Source organism: Coregonus clupeaformis, chromosome 14, assembly GCF_020615455.1.
Source record: "Coregonus clupeaformis isolate EN_2021a chromosome 14, ASM2061545v1, whole genome shotgun sequence".
Classification (NCBI taxonomy): Eukaryota; Metazoa; Chordata; class Actinopteri; order Salmoniformes; family Salmonidae; genus Coregonus; species Coregonus clupeaformis.
Window position 1 is genome coordinate 3251127 of NC_059205.1, and position 19885 is coordinate 3271011.

A 19885-nucleotide genomic window follows, 5' to 3' on the forward strand; every position below is an offset into this window, starting at 1 on the left:
GGGATCAGAATAAAATCATAAATGCCAATCTGATGCAAGTGGGGATAAATGTAGGGCCTAGATTTAAATCAGGCAATTAGCCTACTTGGCTCATAGAGGAATTTACAAAAACCTATGTTTTTACATGGTACTCACATAGGCAGGTACAGTGTAATTAATCTAGTGTAATTTCGAGGATTTCAAGGATTTGCAAATAAACTCAGTGGAGACAGAACTATAGGATACTTCTAGGGTGAGGGGCGCTTTACATTATAGGTAGCAGAGCGGAACGCCACCTGGCATTTTGGACCAAAAAAAAATGACCTAGAAAAGCAGAAAATAAAGATAAATCAATAAAAACAATTATGCTAAATATACATTATCTCGCTAGTAATGGGGGCCTCAAGGGGAAAAAAACGGTCCAATGCGTTTGAAATGCTATGGCCGATTACTGGTCCCAGTCAATGGCTCAGTCAGCCCCTGTATAGGCCTAAATAAATCAACTCAATATGAAGAAAAAAAAACGAACTGTAAAGGTAACAATTGTAAGTACTCTACTTTATAACAAAATGTGTATGTTTCTTGGAACGTGTTGTTTTGAGTGAAGACTCAGACGGTCACCTGAGTCAGCAGGTCGGACAGGTATATGGGGCCTCCGGTACGGCGCGTTATCTCCACGGCCCCACTGCGCCTGCGCTCCCAGCCACAGCACAGCACAGTGAAACAGAGCCGCTGTTGTCTGACAGGGTTTCTAGCTACAGTCGGCTGGATAAAACCAGGAAAACGTCGCGTCGCACGTTCGCCACCTACCTGTTGAATATTACCGCCGTTTTCACTTGCAAGTCTGGGGGGGTTGGGTTGACGAGTCACTCACTGTCGAAGAACAAAGTCGAACCTGGAAAAAAGGAGAGTCAGTCGAGTTTTGTCGAGGTAAAAAAGGCGGAAGGAAGGAGGATTTGTGCAACTGGTAGCCACTCCAATGTTCTAGCCGGACCGACAGACCAACGGATTTATCAACCGACCAACCGATTTATTGACGCCCAACACAATGCCTTTAGGACTGAGGAGAAAGAAGAACAAGTCGAGAGAGAGCTCGAACCTGGTGGAGAATGAGGAGGTCGGTGGACAGGCAGGTGGCAGCTCCGTGAAGTCGACTGTGAACGGAGCGGGGCTCCCACCGCCACCTGCCAACTTGCGGCCCAAACTAGTGTTCCACACTCAGCTAGCTCACGGCAGCCCCACGGGAAGGATCGAGGGATTTACTAATGTCAAAGAACTCTACGGGAAAATAGCCGAGACGTTCAATTTAAGTCCACCAGAGGTATGTTTTTACAACTTTTGTAGTTGTAGACCGATGAAAACGAGGTTTTCTGAATGCCAAAGCTGGCAGAGTTTTTTTGGGCAAGGTGCGCCCTGACATTGCAGCCTACCTACGCACAAGGAGGCTCAATTTCACATCCGCTAGACTGAAGATAAGCAGTACCTGGTGGAAGTGAGTCAGGACCAAGCCTTATTTATCCTAGGCTACATGAGACCTCACCTGATTTGACAGGTATTCAATTTAACTGTAGTTTCTGGGGCAATTTGGTGAGACTATTGCTCCTCTATTAGCATAGGGAATAATAATTACATCAAAATAAATATAATAAATGTTTATTTTAATAAATGGGGCTATATGGACATCGATCTGTGTTTACATGGTCAATGAATCACATTGACACATTTGGAAAAGTTATTGAGGAAACTACATGTTTTGGTATCATAGAAAATCCCTCTTGATTCTCTTTGAGATAGTTGTACTTAGTTTTACAGGGTTAAATTCCATCCTTTGAAGAGAGGCGAAGGCCTAGGCTCACAGACAGACATTAGTGCAAAAGGTATATTTCTCTACAGTCAGGGACAAAAAACTACCAAGGCTCAGGGAGAAGAAAAAAAGCTTCCTAAACAACAAGTGCATGTTCACAGCCCTTTCTGTCCGCCCTCATCCCTGGGCCAGGCCAGGCTACCGAGTCCAAAGGTCCCAAATGGCACCCTATTCCAGGGCCCTGGTCTAAAGTAGTGCACTATAAACAGAATAGGGATGCCATTTGGGATGCAGCCTCAGTCATTGTGCTGTCTGTCTTTGTTAAAGGAGTCTGTGAGTGACATGTCTGTCTTTTGTCTTTCTGAGCTGGACCGACCAGCCCGCCTCTGCTATCACACAGGGACACATTTGAGCTGGAGCCATCGTTACACACACACACACACACACACACACACACCACCAGCACCAGTGTAGATGAGCCCACAGTGACAGACGAGAGAGAGATTCTCGGAAAGCAGACCGATGGACAAACTGGGGAAACAAAAACACCATAAAGTTAACAAATATAACGTTGTCTTTTATCTGACCTGAACAGAATCGCAACCATTTTTCATTTGTTGCAGCACTTCTGCCAGACATTGCAATGCATGATAATTTTTCTCTGATCCATGTCCCGACTTTGCCTGAAACTGAATTCTTCCTCTGCTCTGTCGTTCGCTACATACTTCAGTCTGAGACCGCCATCGTTGAAGTCGTTTGTGGTGACATCAAAATGAGGGCTGTTCTACAAAACAAAGCCATCAGCGATTTGGGTCATCTCTAACCAATCAAAGTATCGAAGCCAATTACACATTTTCAAAAAAACGCCCCTTTACACACCTGGCTCTGGCCCAACCCTTCGGTTTCTGCGACCAATCAGATGGTCTAGAATGGGTTTCCGTTCTCGAAATCGTCGGGGAGGTACTCAGATCCAGACTCATTGCAGAGAAGAAACTAACGTCCGTGGGCGTAGCGTTTGGCCGGAGCAAGGAGTTCTGGGTAGGCAGGCCAAGTCCCAACTTGTTTGAACATGAAACTCCTCTTCCTTGTTTTCTGAGCATGTTGTTGGAAACACACGCTCACTTCAGGGTAGGGGCTGTTTGACACCCATTTTGGACTGTGTTGGATGTTTTTTTTTTTAAACAGACGACATGATCAGGGGATGGGGGAGGAGAGGGGCTAGATCTGTTGTATCTCCCAGAGAGAGGCAGGGGATGGGGGTGTTGTGGTGGTTGGTATCTCCCAGAGAGAGGCAGGGGAGGGGGGTGTTGTGATGGTTGGTATCTCCCAGAGAGAGGCAGGGGAGGGGGGTGTTGTGGTGGTTGGTATCTCCCAGAGAGAGGCAGGGGAGGGGGGTGTTGTGGTGGTTGGTATCTCCCAGAGAGAGGCAGGGGAGGGGGTGTTGTGGTGGTTGGTATCTCCCAGAGAGAGGCAGGGGAGGGGGGTGTTGTGGTGGTTGGTATCTCCCAGAGAGAGGCAGGGGAGGGGGTGTTGTGGTGGTTGGTATCTCCCAGAGAGAGGCAGGGGAGGGGGGTGTTGTGGTGGTTGGTATCTCCCAGAGAGAGGCAGGGGAGGGGTGTTGTGGTGGTTGGTATCTCCCAGAGAGAGGCAGGGGAGGGGGTGTTGTGGTGGTTGGTATCTCCCAGAGAGAGGCAGGGGAGGGGGGTGTTGTGGTGGTTGGTATCTCCCAGAGAGAGGCAGGGGAGGGGGGTGTTGTGGTGGTTGGTATCTCCCAGAGGAAGTCCCCTACATCCTGCCAGTGGGCACAGACTAAAGACCAGCCTGATAAAAGCTCTGTCCTGGACCACTAACCCCTCCCTCACACACCACTACAGCTCTCTACTCTCCCTGGGTCAACTACTTGCCTGGACCATGGCTCTAGAACTAACCCCTCCCTCACACACCACTACAGCTCTCTACTCTCCCTGGGTCAACTACTTGGCTGGACCATGGCTCTAGAACTAACCCCTCCCTCACACACCACTACAGCTCTCTACTCTCCCTGGGTCAACTACTTGCCTGGACCATGGCTCTAGAACTAACCCCTCCCTCACACACCACTACAGCTCTCTACTCTCCCTGGGTCAACTACTTGGCTGGACCATGGCTCTAGAACTAACCCCTCCCTCACACACCACTACAGCTCTCTACTCTCCCTGGGTCAACTACTTGCCTGGACCATGGCTCTAGAACTAACCCCTCCCTCACACACCACTACAGCTCTCTACTCTCCCTGGGTCAACTACTTGGCTGGACCATGGCTCTAGAACTAACCCCTCCCTCACACACCACTACAGCTCTCTACTCTCCCTGGGTCAACTACTTGGCTGGACCATGGCTCTAGAACTAACCCCTCCCTCACACACCACTACAGCTCTCTACTCTCCCTGGGTCAACTACTTGCCTGGACCATGGCTCTAGAACTAACCCCTCCCTCACACACCACTACAGCTCTCTACTCTCCCTGGGTCAACTACTTGCCTGGACCATGGCTCTAGAACTAACCCCTCCCTCACACACCACTACAGCTCTCTACTCTCCCTGGGTCAACTACTTGCCTGGACCATGGCTCTAGAACTAACCCCTCCCTCACACACCACTACAGCTCTCTACTCTCCCTGGGTCAACTACTTGCCTGGACCATGGCTCTAGAACTAACCCCTCCCTCACACACCACTACAGCTCTCTACTCTCCCTGGGTCAACTACTTGTCTGGACCATGGCTCTAGAACTAACCCCTCCCTCACACACCACTACAGCTCTCTACTCTCCCTGGGTCAACTACTTGCCTGGACCATGGCTCTAGAACTAACCCCTCCCTCACACACCACTACAGCTCTCTACTCTCCCTGGGTCAACTACTTGCCTGGACCATGGCTCTAGAACTAACCCCTCCCTCACACACCACTACAGCTCTCTACTCTCCCTGGGTCAACTACTTGCCTGGACCATGGCTCTAGAACTAACCCCTCCCTCACACACCACTACAGCTCTCTACTCTCCCTGGGTCAACTACTTGCCTGGACCATGGCTCTAGAACTAACCCCTCCCTCACACACCACTACAGCTCTCTACTCTCCCTGGGTCAACTACTTGGCTGGACCATGGCTCTAGAACTAACCCCTCCCTCACACACCACTACAGCTCTCTACTCTCCCTGGGTCAACTACTTGGCTGGACCATGGCTCTAGAACTAACCCCTCCCTCACACACCACTACAGCTCTCTACTCTCCCTGGGTCAACTACTTGGCTGGACCATGGCTCTAGAACTAACCCCTCCCTCACACACCACTACAGCTCTCTACTCTCCCTGGGTCAACTACTTGCCTGGACCATGGCTCTAGAACTAACCCCTCCCTCACACACCACTACAGCTCTCTACTCTCCCTGGGTCAACTACTTGCCTGGACCATGGCTCTAGAACTAACCCCTCCCTCACACACCACTACAGCTCTCTACTCTCCCTGGGTCAACTACTTGCCTGGACCATGGCTCTAGAACTAACCCCTCCCTCACACACCACTACAGCTCTCTACTCTCCCTGGGTCAACTACTTGCCTGGACCATGGCTCTAGAACTAACCCCCTCCTCACACACCACTACAGCTCTCTACTCTCCCTGGGTCAACTACTTGCCTGGACCATGGCTCTAGAACTAACCCCTCCCTCACACACCACTACAGCTCTCTACTCTCCCTGGGTCAACTACTTGGCTGGACCATGGCTCTAGAACTAACCCCTCCCTCACACACCACTACAGCTCTCTACTCTCCCTGGGTCAACTACTTGCCTGGACCATGGCTCTAGAACTAACCCCTCCCTCACACACCACTACAGCTCTCTACTCTCCCTGGGTCAACTACTTGCCTGGACCATGGCTCTAGAACTAACCCTCCCTCACACACCACTACAGCTCTCTACTCTCCCTGGGTCAACTACTTGCCTGGACCATGGCTCTAGAACTAACCCCTCCCTCACACACCACTACAGCTCTCTACTCTCCCTGGGTCAACTACTTGGCTGGACCATGGCTCTAGAACTAACCCCTCCCTCACACACCACTACAGCTCTCTACTCTCCCTGGGTCAACTACTTGCCTGGACCATGGCTCTAGAACTAACCCCTCCCTCACACACCACTACAGCTCTCTACTCTCCCTGGGTCAACTACTTGGCTGGACCATGGCTCTAGAACTAACCCCTCCCTCACACACCACTACAGCTCTCTACTCTCCCTGGGTCAACTACTTGGCTGGACCATGGCTCTAGAACTAACCCCTCCCTCACACACCACTACAGCTCTCTACTCTCCCTGGGTCAACTACTTGCCTGGACCATGGCTCTAGAACTAACCCCTCCCTCACACACCACTACAGCTCTCTACTCTCCCTGGGTCAACTACTTGCCTGGACCATGGCTCTAGAACTAACCCCTCCCTCACACACCACTACAGCTCTCTACTCTCCCTGGGTCAACTACTTGGCTGGACCATGGCTCTAGAACTAACCCCTCCCTCACACACCACTACAGCTCTCTACTCTCCCTGGGTCAACTACTTGGCTGGACCATGGCTCTAGAACTAACCCCTCCCTCACACACCACTACAGCTCTCTACTCTCCCTGGGTCAACTACTTGCCTGGACCATGGCTCTAGAACTAACCCCTCCCTCACACACCACTACAGCTCTCTACTCTCCCTGGGTCAACTACTTGGCTGGACCATGGCTCTAGAACTAACCCCCTCCCTCACACACCACTACAGCTCTCTACTCTCCCTGGGTCAACTACTTGGCTGGACCATGGCTCTAGAACTAACCCCTCCCTCACACACCACTACAGCTCTCTACTCTCCCTGGGTCAACTACTTGCCTGGACCATGGCTCTAGAACTAACCCCTCCCTCACACACCACTACAGCTCTCTACTCTCCCTGGGTCAACTACTTGGCTGGACCATGGCTCTAGAACTAACCCCTCCCTCACACACCACTACAGCTCTCTACTCTCCCTGGGTCAACTACTTGGCTGGACCATGGCTCTAGAACTAACCCCTCCCTCACACACCACTACAGCTCTCTACTCTCCCTGGGTCAACTACTTGGCTGGACCATGGCTCTAGAACTAACCCCTCCCTCACACACCACTACAGCTCTCTACTCTCCCTGGGTCAACTACTTGGCTGGACCATGGCTCTAGAACTAACCCCTCCCTCACACACCACTACAGCTCTCTACTCTCCCTGGGTCAACTACTTGGCTGAAGTGTAATATTGTATTGACCCAAATATTATTTTGTGGTAAGGGAAGTTGCCAGACAAAAAAAAAAGACATGTGTGATTGTTTGTTTGGTATACCTTAACATCAGCTAGTACGTCAGCAAGGGCTTTGTATAGGAAATCACCTGAACAGTCATCGTGCAAGTCACACCTGTTGTGAACATGGTCTCCATACCGTGGCTTACCCACAACACACATTTCCTACGCAAACAATCACTCCATTTCATCACCAAGGTGTCATTTAGGGATTCTGTAGATTACAACACTTGTCATGATTCTGAAGGAGACATGGAGAAGGCCGTCCTCATCGAGCTCTGTTATATAAAAAATAAATAAATAATAATATGCCATTTAGCAGACGCTTTTATCCAAAAGCGACTTAGTCATGTGCGCATACATTTTTACGTATGGGTGATCCCGGGGATCGAACCCACTACCCTGGCGTTACAAGCGCCATGCTCTACCAATTGAGCTACAGAGGACCACACCTGGTCATGAGGATGTAACGTCATGAGGATGTGGATGTTTTACAGTGTAGAAGCTAGGCTTACTCCAGTCACAGGTGAACTGTACCTGTGGATGTTTTACAGTGTAGAAGCTAGGCTTACTCCAGTCACAGGTGAACTGTACCTGTGGATGTTTTACAGTGTAGAAGCTAGGCTTACTCCAGTCACAGGTGAACTGTACCTGTGGATGTTTTACAGTGTAGAAGCTAGGCTTACTCCAGTCACAGGTGAACTGTACGTGTGGATGTTTTACAGTGTAGAAGCTAGGCTTACTCCAGTCACAGGTGAACTGTACCTGTGGATGTTTTACAGTGTAGAAGCTAGGCTTACTCCAGTCACAGGTGAACTGTACCTGTGGATGTTTTACAGTGTAGAAGCTAGGCTTACTCCAGTCACAGGTGAACTGTACGTGTGGATGTTTTACAGTGTAGAAGCTAGGCTTACTCCAGTCACAGGTGAACTGTACCTGTGGATGTTTTACAGTGTAGAAGCTAGGCTTACTCTAGTCACAGGTGAACTGTACGTGTGGATGTTTTACAGTGTAGAAGCTAGGCTTACTCCAGTCACAGGTGAACTGTACCCGTGGATGTTTTACAGTGTAGAAGCTAGGCTTACTCCAGTCACAGGTGAACTGTACCTGTGGATGTTTTACAGTGTAGAAGCTAGGCTTACTCCAGTCACAGGTGAACTGTACCTGTGGATGTTTTACAGTGTAGAAGCTAGGCTTACTCCAGTCACAGGTGAACTGTACGTGTGGCTGCGTCTGCAGGACAAAGTCTGCGGCTGTAAAGGTTTTTACTACAGGTGAGTTACCAGGAACACATTACAGGTGTGGCTCTCTGGCAGGCAGCGTGACCTGCAACCTGTCTGTCCACCTGCCATCTCTATGTATCTACCTATATACTATTATTACTGTATACTATAGGATATAATACTATTGGCTAGCTTCTAGGGCTAGGCCGTGGTCTCTGTACCTGTCTACCTACCTGGCTGTACTATTGGTTAGGGCTAGGCCGTGGTCTCTGTACCTGTCTACCTACCTGGCTGTACTATTGGTTAGGGCTAGGCCGTGGTCTCTGTACCTGTCTACCTACCTGGCTGTACTATTGGTTAGGGCTAGGCCGTGGTCTCTGTACCTGTCTACCTACCTGGCTGTACTATTGGCTAGGGATGGGCCGTGGTCTCTGTACCTGTCTACCTACCTGGCTGTACTATTGGTTAGGGCTAGGCCGTGGTCTCTGTACCTGTCTACCTACCTGGCTGTACTATTGGCTAGGGATGGGCGTGGTCTCTGTACCTGTCTACCTACCTGGCTGTACTATTGGTTAGGGATGGCTGTGGTCTCTATAGGCCTGGGCGATATGGCCTAAAAAAAATCATATCTCGATTTTTTTTCAAACTTACGGCAGATTCATGATATATATCTCAATTTTCTTTCTCTAAATAAGCTTTGTTGTACAATTTTAAAGGTCAAATACACTGCATTTCAAACAGTCAGCAATAATCTAATGAATTCAGGGCTTAACCATAAGACACGCTAATAATTGTATTATTTTATCAAAATAGTTTTACCTGCTTTTGTGCAATAATCACTTGTCTGTCTATGAAAATCCCCTTTTTTGTTACACATTTAACCTGACCATAACCTGCACATTCACTAATAATGACTAACTTCTGTAGCAGACCTTTATAGAAAATGATTAACACATAAACAACTTCTCTAGCACAAGCCCTCATGCTAGTGAGTAGCCAGATAATACAAGCCCTCATGCTAGTGAGGAGCCAGATAATACAAGCCCTCATGCTAGTGAGGAGCCAGATAATACAAGCCCTCATGCTAGTGAGGAGCCAGATAATACAAGCCCTCATGCTAGTGAGGAGCCAGATAATACAAGCCCTCATGCTAGTGAGGAGCCAGATAATACAAGCCCTCATGCTAGTGAGGAGCCAGATAATACAAGCCCTCATGCTAGTGAGGAGCCAGATAATCGTTATATTTAAAGTTTAGCCAACTTGGATCTATTTGCAGTTGAATTATGAACACACCCTTCTGTCCGTCTCCAGCTGTTTGAACAGCGTGCTAGCCTGTCCACATTCAGATGTTGAAATCAACTAACCTATTTCTCAGAATGAGAATAAGAACGTTTTCGTTTTTGTTTTTGTTTTGTCTTCTCTTAGGCAGTATGTCGTATATACCGTATACCGGGGTATTTGGAAAAATCCACAGGAGGGTTTTTCAATACCGTTGAAACTATTTATTTTACGTTTTTTTTTTTTTTTTATACATTTGAATATTTGTAGCTACGTTTTAAGTAAATACCTGCAGTCAACTTGTGCAATACGTTATGGGGATAAAGAACATTGCATTCTTCTATTCGTCACATTATTACAGAGCTTTAAAAAAAAAAAAAAGTGTTAAACCTCGAATGCAAATAGCGAGTTGAAACCACTTGTCAGGGAGGAAGAAGTGATCTCTCAGCTTTGTTGTTGTGAGTGGCAGGGGGAGGGGTGTGTGTGTGTGTGTGTGTGTGTGTGTGTGTGTGTGTGTGTGTGTGTGAGAATTGGAAAGTGCACAGTCACAACAGAAAGAGTGAAGGAGATGAGACCAAAAAGACAACAAGAGGACATAAACACTCATAAAATATATACTATATACTAGTCTCTATCTGTATACTATATACTATACTATATACTAGTCTCTATCTGTATACTATATACTATACTATATACTAGTCTCTATCTGTATACTATATACTATATACTAGTCTATCTGTATACTATATACTATACTATATACTAGTCTATCTGTATACTATATACTATACTATATACTATATACTAGTCTCTATCTGTATACTATATACTATACTATATACTATATACTAGTCTCTATCTGTATACTATATACTATACTATATACTAGTCTCTATCTGTATACTATATACTATACTATATACTAGTCTCTATCTGTATACTATATACTATACTATATACTAGTCTATCTGTATACTATATACTATACTATATACTATATACTAGTCTCTATCTGTATACTATATACTATACTATATACTATATACTAGTCTCTATCTGTATACTATATACTATACTATATACTAGTCTCTATCTGTATACTATATACTATACTATATACTATATACTAGTCTCTATCTGTATACTATATACTATACTATATACTATATACTAGTCTCTATCTGTATACTATATACTATACTATATACTATATACTAGTCTCTATCTGTATACTATATACTATACTATATACTATATACTAGTCTCTATCTGTATACTATATACTATATACTATACTATATACTAGTCTCTATCTGTATACTATATACTATATACTATACTATATACTATATACTAGTCTCTATCTGTATACTATATACTATATACTATACTATATACTAGTCTCTATCTGTATACTATATATTATATACTATACTATATACTAGTCTCTCTCTAGTGTCTATATAGTGTCTCTCTCTCAATATATATATATATATATATATATATATATATATATATATATATATATATATATATATATATATATATATACTAGTCTCTCTCTATACTAGTCTCTCTCTATACTAGTCTCTCTCTAGTGTATATAGTCTCTCTAGTGTCTCTATAGTGTCTTTGGTGTCTCTGGTGTTTGGAACATTTTCAAAAAACCTGTTTTTGCTTTGTCGTTATGGGGTATTGTGTGTAGATTGATAAGGGATTTTTTTTCTTCCCAATCCATTTTAGAATAAGGCTGTAACGTAACAGAATGTGGAAAAAGTGAAGGGGTCTGAATACCTTCCGAATGCACTGTACCTATCTGTACTATTAGCTAGGGTAGGGCTGTGGTCTCTGTGTACCCATCTGTACTGCTGGGCTCACCAAGTCATTTGGTTACAGTTTGAATACTCCAGCGTCCTTCGACCAGGTGTTGCTTGTTGTCTTTACTTTATTGGTACTAACTACAGTGTTCTATCTGCCGCTGAGCGATAGCAGACTTAACTCTATGCTAGTCCGTGTAAACAAGGTCTCAGAGGAGTCTTTGTTTGGCTCATTTCAAGCTTTGCTTTGCTGCCAGTGGACAGACTGACTATACTATAAAGTAGACTGAGCTATAGGAGACCAACGGTAGTCTCATATTGTCTAAGTAGACTGAGCTATAGGAGACCAACGGTAGTCTCATATTGTCTAAGTAGACTGAGCGATAGGAGACCAACGGTAGTCTCATATTGTCTAAGTAGACTGAGCGATAGGAGACCAACGGTAGTCTCATATTGTCTAAGTAGACTGAGCTATAGGAGACCAACGGTAGTCTCATATTGTCTAAGTAGACTGAGCTATAGGAGACCAACGGTAGTCTCATATTGTCTAAGTAGACTGAGCGATAGGAGACCAACGGTAGTCTCATATTGTCTAAGTAGACTGAGCTATAGGAGACCAACGGTAGTCTCATATTGTCTAAGTAGACTGAGCTATAGGAGACCAACGGTAGTCTCATATTGTCTAAGTAGACTGAGCGATAGGAGACCAACGGTAGTCTCATATTGTCTAAGTAGACTGAGCGATAGGAGACCAACGGTAGTCTCATATTGTCTAAGTAGACTGAGCTATAGGAGACCAACGGTAGTCTCATATTGTCTAAGTAGACTGAGCTATAGGAGACCAACGGTAGTCTCATATTGTCTAAGTAGACTGAGCTATAGGAGACCAACGGTAGTCTCATATTGTCTAAGTAGACTGAGCTATAGGAGACCAACGGTAGTCTCATATTGTCTAAGTAGACTGAGCTATAGGAGACCAACGGTAGTCTCATATTGTCTAAGTAGACTGAGCTATAGGAGACCAACGGTAGTCTCATATTGTCTAAGTAGACTGAGCTATAGGAGACCAACGGTAGTCTCATATTGTCTAAGTAGACTGAGCTATAGGAGACCAACGGTAGTCTCATATTGTCTAAGTAGACTGAGCTATAGGAGACCAACGGTAGTCTCATATTGTCTAAGTAGACTGAGCTATAGGAGACCAACGGTAGTCTCATATTGTCTAAGTAGACTGAGCTATAGGGAGACCAACGGTAGTCTCATATTGTCTAAGTAGACTGAGCTATAGGAGACCAACGGTAGTCTCATATTGTCTAAGTAGACTGAGCTATAGGAGACCAACGGTAGTCTCATATTGTCTAAGTAGACTGAGCTATAGGAGACCAACGGTAGTCTCATATTGTCTAAGTAGACTGAGCTATAGGAGACCAACGGTAGTCTCATATTGTCTAAGTAGACTGAGCTATAGGAGACCAACGGTAGTCTCATATTGTCTAAGTAGACTGAGCTATAGGAGACCAACGGTAGTCTCATATTGTCTAAGTAGACTGAGCGATAGGAGACCAACGGTAGTCTCATATTGTCTAAGTAGACTGAGCTATAGGAGACCAACGGTAGTCTCATATTGTCTAAGTAGACTGAGCTATAGGAGACCAACGGTAGTCTCGTGTTATTTCAAGTTTACAGCAAGCCAGACATTTCCTAACTGTTCAAAGGGATTAAATGTTACAGACAATCCCATCTGATGGAAGCTGAGGCAGAGAACTGGTCTAATCCACTCCACTGTGTTAATACAGGCTCACGTCATCACCAAACAATAGCACTCGGTTTGGAGCTACATTTTTGTGATATTTGGGACTACATTGATTTCTTCTGGCTTATTTGTTTTGTTAGTGTTTGTTATAATGGATTTTCTTTACCTGAAAACATTTCCGTTCCAAGTCAGAGATTACGGGATCTTACTGTAATAACGTTGCTGTTTTAAAAAGGAAGGGGTTATTATGTTGTGATTGAGAAGGAAGGAAGGGGTTATTATGTTGTGACTGAGAAGGAAGGAAGGGGTTATTATGTTGTGATTGAGAAGGAAGGAAGGGGTTATTATGTTGTGACTGAGAAGGAAGGAAGGGGTTATTATGTTGTGATTGAGAAGGAAGGAAGGGGTTATTATGTTGTGATTGAGAAGGAAGGAAGGGGTTATTCTGCTTTATTGAGCTCATTTGATTTTCTTTATGCCCTCAATCATATTCCTTGTTATTTTACTGACCAGCAGAATTTATTACTGTGTTATCTAGTTGATTTCACCTTTTTATTTTATTTTAATCCATTTGAAATGGTAAGGCATTTTCTGTTGATTACATTATTTAAAATGTCATTACTTCCCTTATCTGGGTAAATAATGCATTTTATTAAAAAATAAATAAAAATGTTTACCTTTTTATTTAACAGCGAAGACATATTGAGACCTAGGTCTCTTTTATTTTATTTTATGTGCCCTGTATAATACAATACAAATACATTTATACAAAATATATCTACACACACACACGCGCACACACACGCACGCACGCACGCACACACACACACACACACACACACACACACCTTAACATACAAAATCACAGTCAAGGGAGGCACAAATAAAACATAACAAATCACAACTCGTGTCTTCAACAGCAAAGTTAGACGGAAGTTTATGAAGTAGTAAACAGAAAGGGAGAAATGTAGAGATCTACGGGTCTTTTAGCGAAGTCCAGCCAACTTTTGGCTCAGATACCACTGTGCATGTCTATAATATGCAACGTGTTTGAACAGCAATATGGAATGTATTCAGTTTAGGCGCTGTAGACGGACGGACGGACGGACGGACAGACATACTGCCATGGGCTACATAACCTGTTTCCCCTGGACAGACAGACAGAGCTCAGGTGTGAACTGAGACGTGATTACAGTGAAAGGGCTTCAGTTGATTAAGTGGCTGTTTACCCGCCAAAGGGGATAGAAGGGTTGCCATGGTCACAGCATCGCTGTCACAGGAGGTTGAGACTGAGGGTAAGACAAACAAGGTTGAGACAGAGTTTTCATTGGCTGCTGAGAGGGTGTGTGTGTGTGTGTGTGTGCAGGTGGTGACCTCCAAGTTATCGCTCAACCATTTACAATTACGATGTGATTGAATTATACTTTTGGAAAAACACATTGTGTTGTGACACCTGATGATTTATTTAAAAGTTATGATTACAATCTCTTTGACACACCTGACTGTGGAAAAACTCTGGACGCTAGTAGTCGGAAGGAACAACTCCTGTCCCCTCCATAAAGGTCTTTATACATCCACTGATGTTTTATTTCTATTAGGGCTGTCCCCGACCAATAAGATTGGTCGACCGAAAGTCATCTGTTATTTAGACCAATCGATTGCTAGAAACATTTTAAACGTGTATTTTCCCATATATAGACACACACTGTGTTGTAGTAAAATCAACTACAGTGGCTTGCCAAAGTATTCACCCCCCTTGGCATTTTTCCTATTTTGTTACCTTACAACCTGGAATTAAAATGGATTTTTGGGGGGTTTGAATCATTTGATTTACACAACATGCCTACCACTTTGAAGATGCAAAATATTTTTTTTTGTGAAACAAACAAGAAATATGAAAAAAAAACACTACTTGAGCGTGCATAACTATTCACCCCCCCAAAGTCAATATTTTGTAAAGCCACCTTTTGCAGCAATGACAGCTGCAAGTCTCTTGGGGTATGTCTTTATAAGCTTGGCACATCTAGCCACTAGGATTTTTGCCCATTCTTCAAGGCAAAACTGCTCCAGCTCCTTCAAGTTGGATGGGTTCCGCTGGTGTACAGCAATCTTTAAGTCATACCACAGATTCTCAATTGGATTCAGGTCTGGGCTTTGACTTGGCCATTCCAAGACATTTAAATGTTTCCCCTTAAACCACTCATGTGTTGCTTTAGCAGTATGCTTAGGGTCATTGTCCTGCTGGAAGGTGAACCTCCGTCCCAGTCCCAAATCTCTGGAAGACTGAAACAGGTTTCCCTCAAGAATTTCCCTGTATTTAGCGCCATTCATCATTCCTTAAATTCTGACCAGTTTCCCAGTCCCTGCCGATGAAAAATATCCCCACAGCATGATGCTGCCACCATCATGCTTGACTGTGTGGATGGTGTTCTCGAGGAGATGAGAGGTGTTGTGTTTGCGCCAAACATAGTGTTTTCCTTGATGGCCAAAAAGCTCAATTTTAGTCTCATCTGACCAGAGTACCTTCTTCCATATGTTTGGGGAGTCACCCACATGCCTTTTGGCGAACACCAAACGTGTTTGCTTATTTTTTACTTAAAGCAATGGCTTTTTTCTGGCCACTATTCCGTAAAGCCCAGCTCTGTGGAGCGTACGGCTTAAAGTGGTCCTATGGACAGATCTCCGCTGTGGAGCTTTGCAGCTCCTTCAGGGTTATCTTTGGTCTCTTTGTTGCCTCTCTGATTAATGCCCTCCTTGCCTGGTCCGTGAGTTTTGGTGGGCTGCCCTCTCTTGGCAGGTTTGTTGTGGTGCCATATTCTTTCCATTTTTTAATAATGGATTTAAATGGTGCTCCGTGGGATGTTCAAAGTTTCTGATATTGTTTTATAACCCAACCCTGATCTGTACTTCTCCACAACTTTGTCCCTGACCTGTTTGGAGAGCTCCTTGGTCTTCATGATGCCGCTTGCTTGGTGGTGCCCCTTGCTTAGTGGTGTTGCAGACTCTGGGGCCTTTCAGAACAGGTGTATATATACTGAGATCATGTGACAGATCATGTGACACTTAGATTGCACACAAGTGGACTTTATTTAACAAATTATGTGACTTCTGAAGGTAATTGGTTGCACCAGATCTTATTTAGGGGCTTCATAGCATACATATGCACGCACCACTTTTCCGTTATTTATTTTTTTGAATTTTTTGAAATACGTATTTTTTTTTCATTTCACTTCACCAATTTGGACCATTTTGTGTATGTTCATTACATGAAATCCAAATAAAAATCTATTTAAATTACAGGTTGTAATGCAACAAAATAGGAAAAACGCCAAAGGGGATGAATACTTTTGCAAGGCACTTGAGCTTGTCTGATGATGCTTTAAGCTTACGGTTTGATGCCTCAAGAGGGCGCCAGAGATTTAGATAACCAGAAGAGAAAAAAAACTTCACCTGACACAACTATTCTCCTCCCGCTCCTGCTGGCTTTCGCAGATTCTGCCATTACTCTCTGAAGTCTCCTGCTGGCTTTCGCAGATTCTGCCGTTACTCTCTGAAGTCTCCTGCTGGCTTTCTCAGATTCTGCCGTTACTCTCTGAAGTCTCCTGCTGGCTTTCGCAGATTCTGCCGTTACTCTCTGAAGTCTCCTGCTGGCTTTCGCAGATTCTGCCGTTACTCTCTCAAGTTGCCTGTAGTAGGCTACAAGAGGAGTCGGCAACCGTTCTCTTATGTCTAATGCCAATTTATATCTTACCATTTCCACCGATCTGCGTGCCGATTATGGTTTTCATATGCACATTTTCGTGAAACAGTTTCATTTAATCTATAATAACGTCTTCATATCTCTAAATCATTGTCATGCGGTTAATCAAAATTATATCAAAATCTAAATGAAAATTATACAAACCTAAAAAGTAACTTTGATTGCCATTCCCAACTATGTAAAAATAGCCAACATAAAGCCAACAAATAACAACATTGCAGCCTGCAGGTAGAAAATATGCTGATAAAAATAAATATCCTATAAATATCATTGGCTACACATGGCCGGTCTGCAAGGAACTTTAAACATTGTATTAACTATTAACTTGGGTCCAGTCTGAAGCTTGTGCTAGTGAACAACAACAACATTGTATAAAATATTCTGGGCCCTCAGTTTCCTGCACCAGTGAGCTCGGGAGAGACACAGCTGTAAGCTATTTGGGCAAGGGATAAGAAGCAGTGCTTGACTTGGGCAGCAGCTCACCGGAGCGGAGTACCGGCACCTCACATTTTCTACTGCTTGAGCTCCTGTTCCTCTTATAGAATATTAGTTCAACAGTACTGTGGAGCTCCTGCACCTAAATATAAACAGTACCAGCCCCCAAGATGAGTACCGGAACCTATTTCAGTCCAAGGCTACCACTGATAATCAGGTAGGCCTATTTTATGACATTTCCACTGGATCAGAGCATGACATTTTTCCCTTTCACGCCAAGTGGTTACCGAAAGGGAGAGAGCTGAAAAGATGTTTCAAATACATTGAGGAACTATTGTAATTCTCAATGGATGTAAAAACAGACTTTGTTTCCTTGCTGTTTGAGGTGAAGAAAACATTACTTTGAGAAGCTCCACAGCTCATTAGTGGTGGTGCGTTAAGCCAATCATAAATACTATCAGATCCCCAAATGGGCACATTTATAGGCCTACATTTGGGCGCAGGCCAGGTAGCCTATAGGCCGACTTCTAAGCGTAATCAGGAGCGCTCCAAACAAAAGACAATTACTAAATTGAATTGACAAAACTCGTAGATGGAATGAAATAAACCAAAACTTGTTTCTCACTAGTGTTGCGTAGGTTGTGCGCTCTGCAAACAATGTGTCCACTCCGACAAGGAGAACGGTAAAAGGAATAATAATATATTGAATGCATTAACCAAACAAATGATAGGAATTAACAGTACATGGACCACTGGTGATATGTAATGGGGAATTTATATACACTAACAATCAAACACAAACAATTCACACAATGAAGTTATGAAACAATGAATGTGAGCACAAATATGGCGGAGAGAGAGGAAGTGCATCTGGGTCGTGGCGTGGTCCGACGTCTGCATGGTCGTGGCGTGGTCCGACGTCTGCATGGTCGTGGCGTGGTCCGACGTCTGCATGGTCGTGGCGTGGTCCGACGTCTGCATGGTCGTGGCGTGGTCCGACGTCTGCATGGTCGTGGCGTGGTCCGACGTCTGCATGGTCGTGGCGTGGTCCGACGTCTGCATGGTCGTGGCGTGGTCCGACGTCTGCATGGTCGTGGCGTGGGCCGACGTCTGCATGGTCGTGGCGTGGGCCGACGTCTGCATGGTCGGGGCGTGGGCCGACGTCTGCATGGTCGGTGGCGTGGGCCGACGTCTGCATGGTCGTGGCGTGGGCCGACGTCTGCATGGTCGTGGCGTGGTCCGACGTCTGCATGGTCGTGGCGTGGTCCGACGTCTGCATGGTCGTGGCGTGGTCCGACGTCTGCATGGTCGTGGCGTGGTCCGACGTCTGCATGGTCGTGGCGTGGTCCGACGTCTGCATGGTCGTGGCGTGGTCCGACGTCTGCTTTATAGTGGAGCTATACAGAGCCCTCCTCATTGTTACAACATTTGGAGCTTGATTTGACCTCTGCATGCCTCCGGAGGCTCCGCAGTTGTATCACACCCTACATATTGATCCACCGACCACAGCACGGATCAAGCATAAATTGGCTTTTAGTCTAAGCCTCCACAATGGATTAGTTCACTGAGATGGCTGTAGACCTACTTCTAAGCGTAATCAGGTGCGTGTCCTTACGCAACATTGACCGGAGCGCTCCAAACAAAACAAAACAAAAGACAATAAATACATTGACAGAACTCGTAAATGGAATTAAATCAACCAAAACTTGTTTCTCACAAGTGTAGCATAGGTTGTGCACTCTGCAAACAATGTCGCCACTCCGACAACTACTATTTTTAGCCCCCTTTTTCTCCCCAATTTTGTGATTTGTGATCTTGTCTCATCACTGCAACTCCCCAATGGGCTCGGGAGAAGGTAGAGTCATGTGTCCTCCGAAACATGATCCACCAAACCACACTTTTTAACACCAATGTGTCGGAGGAAACTCTGTTCAACTGACGACCGAAGTCAGCCTGCAGGCGCCCGGCCCCGCCACAAGGAGTCGCTAGAGCGCGATGAGCCAAGTAAAGCCCCCCGGCCAAACCATCCCCTAACCCGGACGACGCTGGGCCAATTGTGCGCTGCCCTATGGGTCTGTAGTGACACCGCAACACTGTCATGCAGTGCCTTAGACCGCTGCGCCACTCGGGAGGCAGAAATTATAGGAATTAATGGTAAATGTACTACTGGTGATATATGTAATGGGGAATTGATATACACTAACAATCATTCTGGAGAGGGAAGTGCCTTGTGCATCCTGGGCGCATGGGTAATCCGAGGTCTGCATTGGGCCGTGCAGCACGGTGATGTGACCTCTGCAGAAGTCAGGGCATTCAAACTTCTTGCTCTTCACAGAGCAGTGCAGAGCTGTTGTCAAGGAAGTGAGGTTGTGTTTATACAGGATGTACCGCCCCCACCTACCGTCAACCAATCATGTCAATGCGGAGCTATACAGAGCCCTCTGCATTGTTAAAACATTTGGGAGGCGCATGGTGATGTGGTACAG

General features: G+C 45.2%; 1 protein-coding gene across 1 annotated transcript in view; it reads left to right on the top strand.

Annotated features, from left to right (window-relative positions):
• Nucleotides 1-707: 707 nt before the first annotated feature.
• Nucleotides 708-19885, top strand: part of LOC121580546 (PDZ domain-containing protein GIPC1) — a 46178-nt gene continuing 27000 nt past the window's right edge. The window contains exon 1 of the mRNA XM_041895485.2: nt 708-1300. Within this exon, the coding sequence (XP_041751419.1) occupies nt 1028-1300 (273 nt within the window). The 5' untranslated portion in view covers nt 708-1027. The remainder of the gene's footprint in view (nt 1301-19885) is intronic.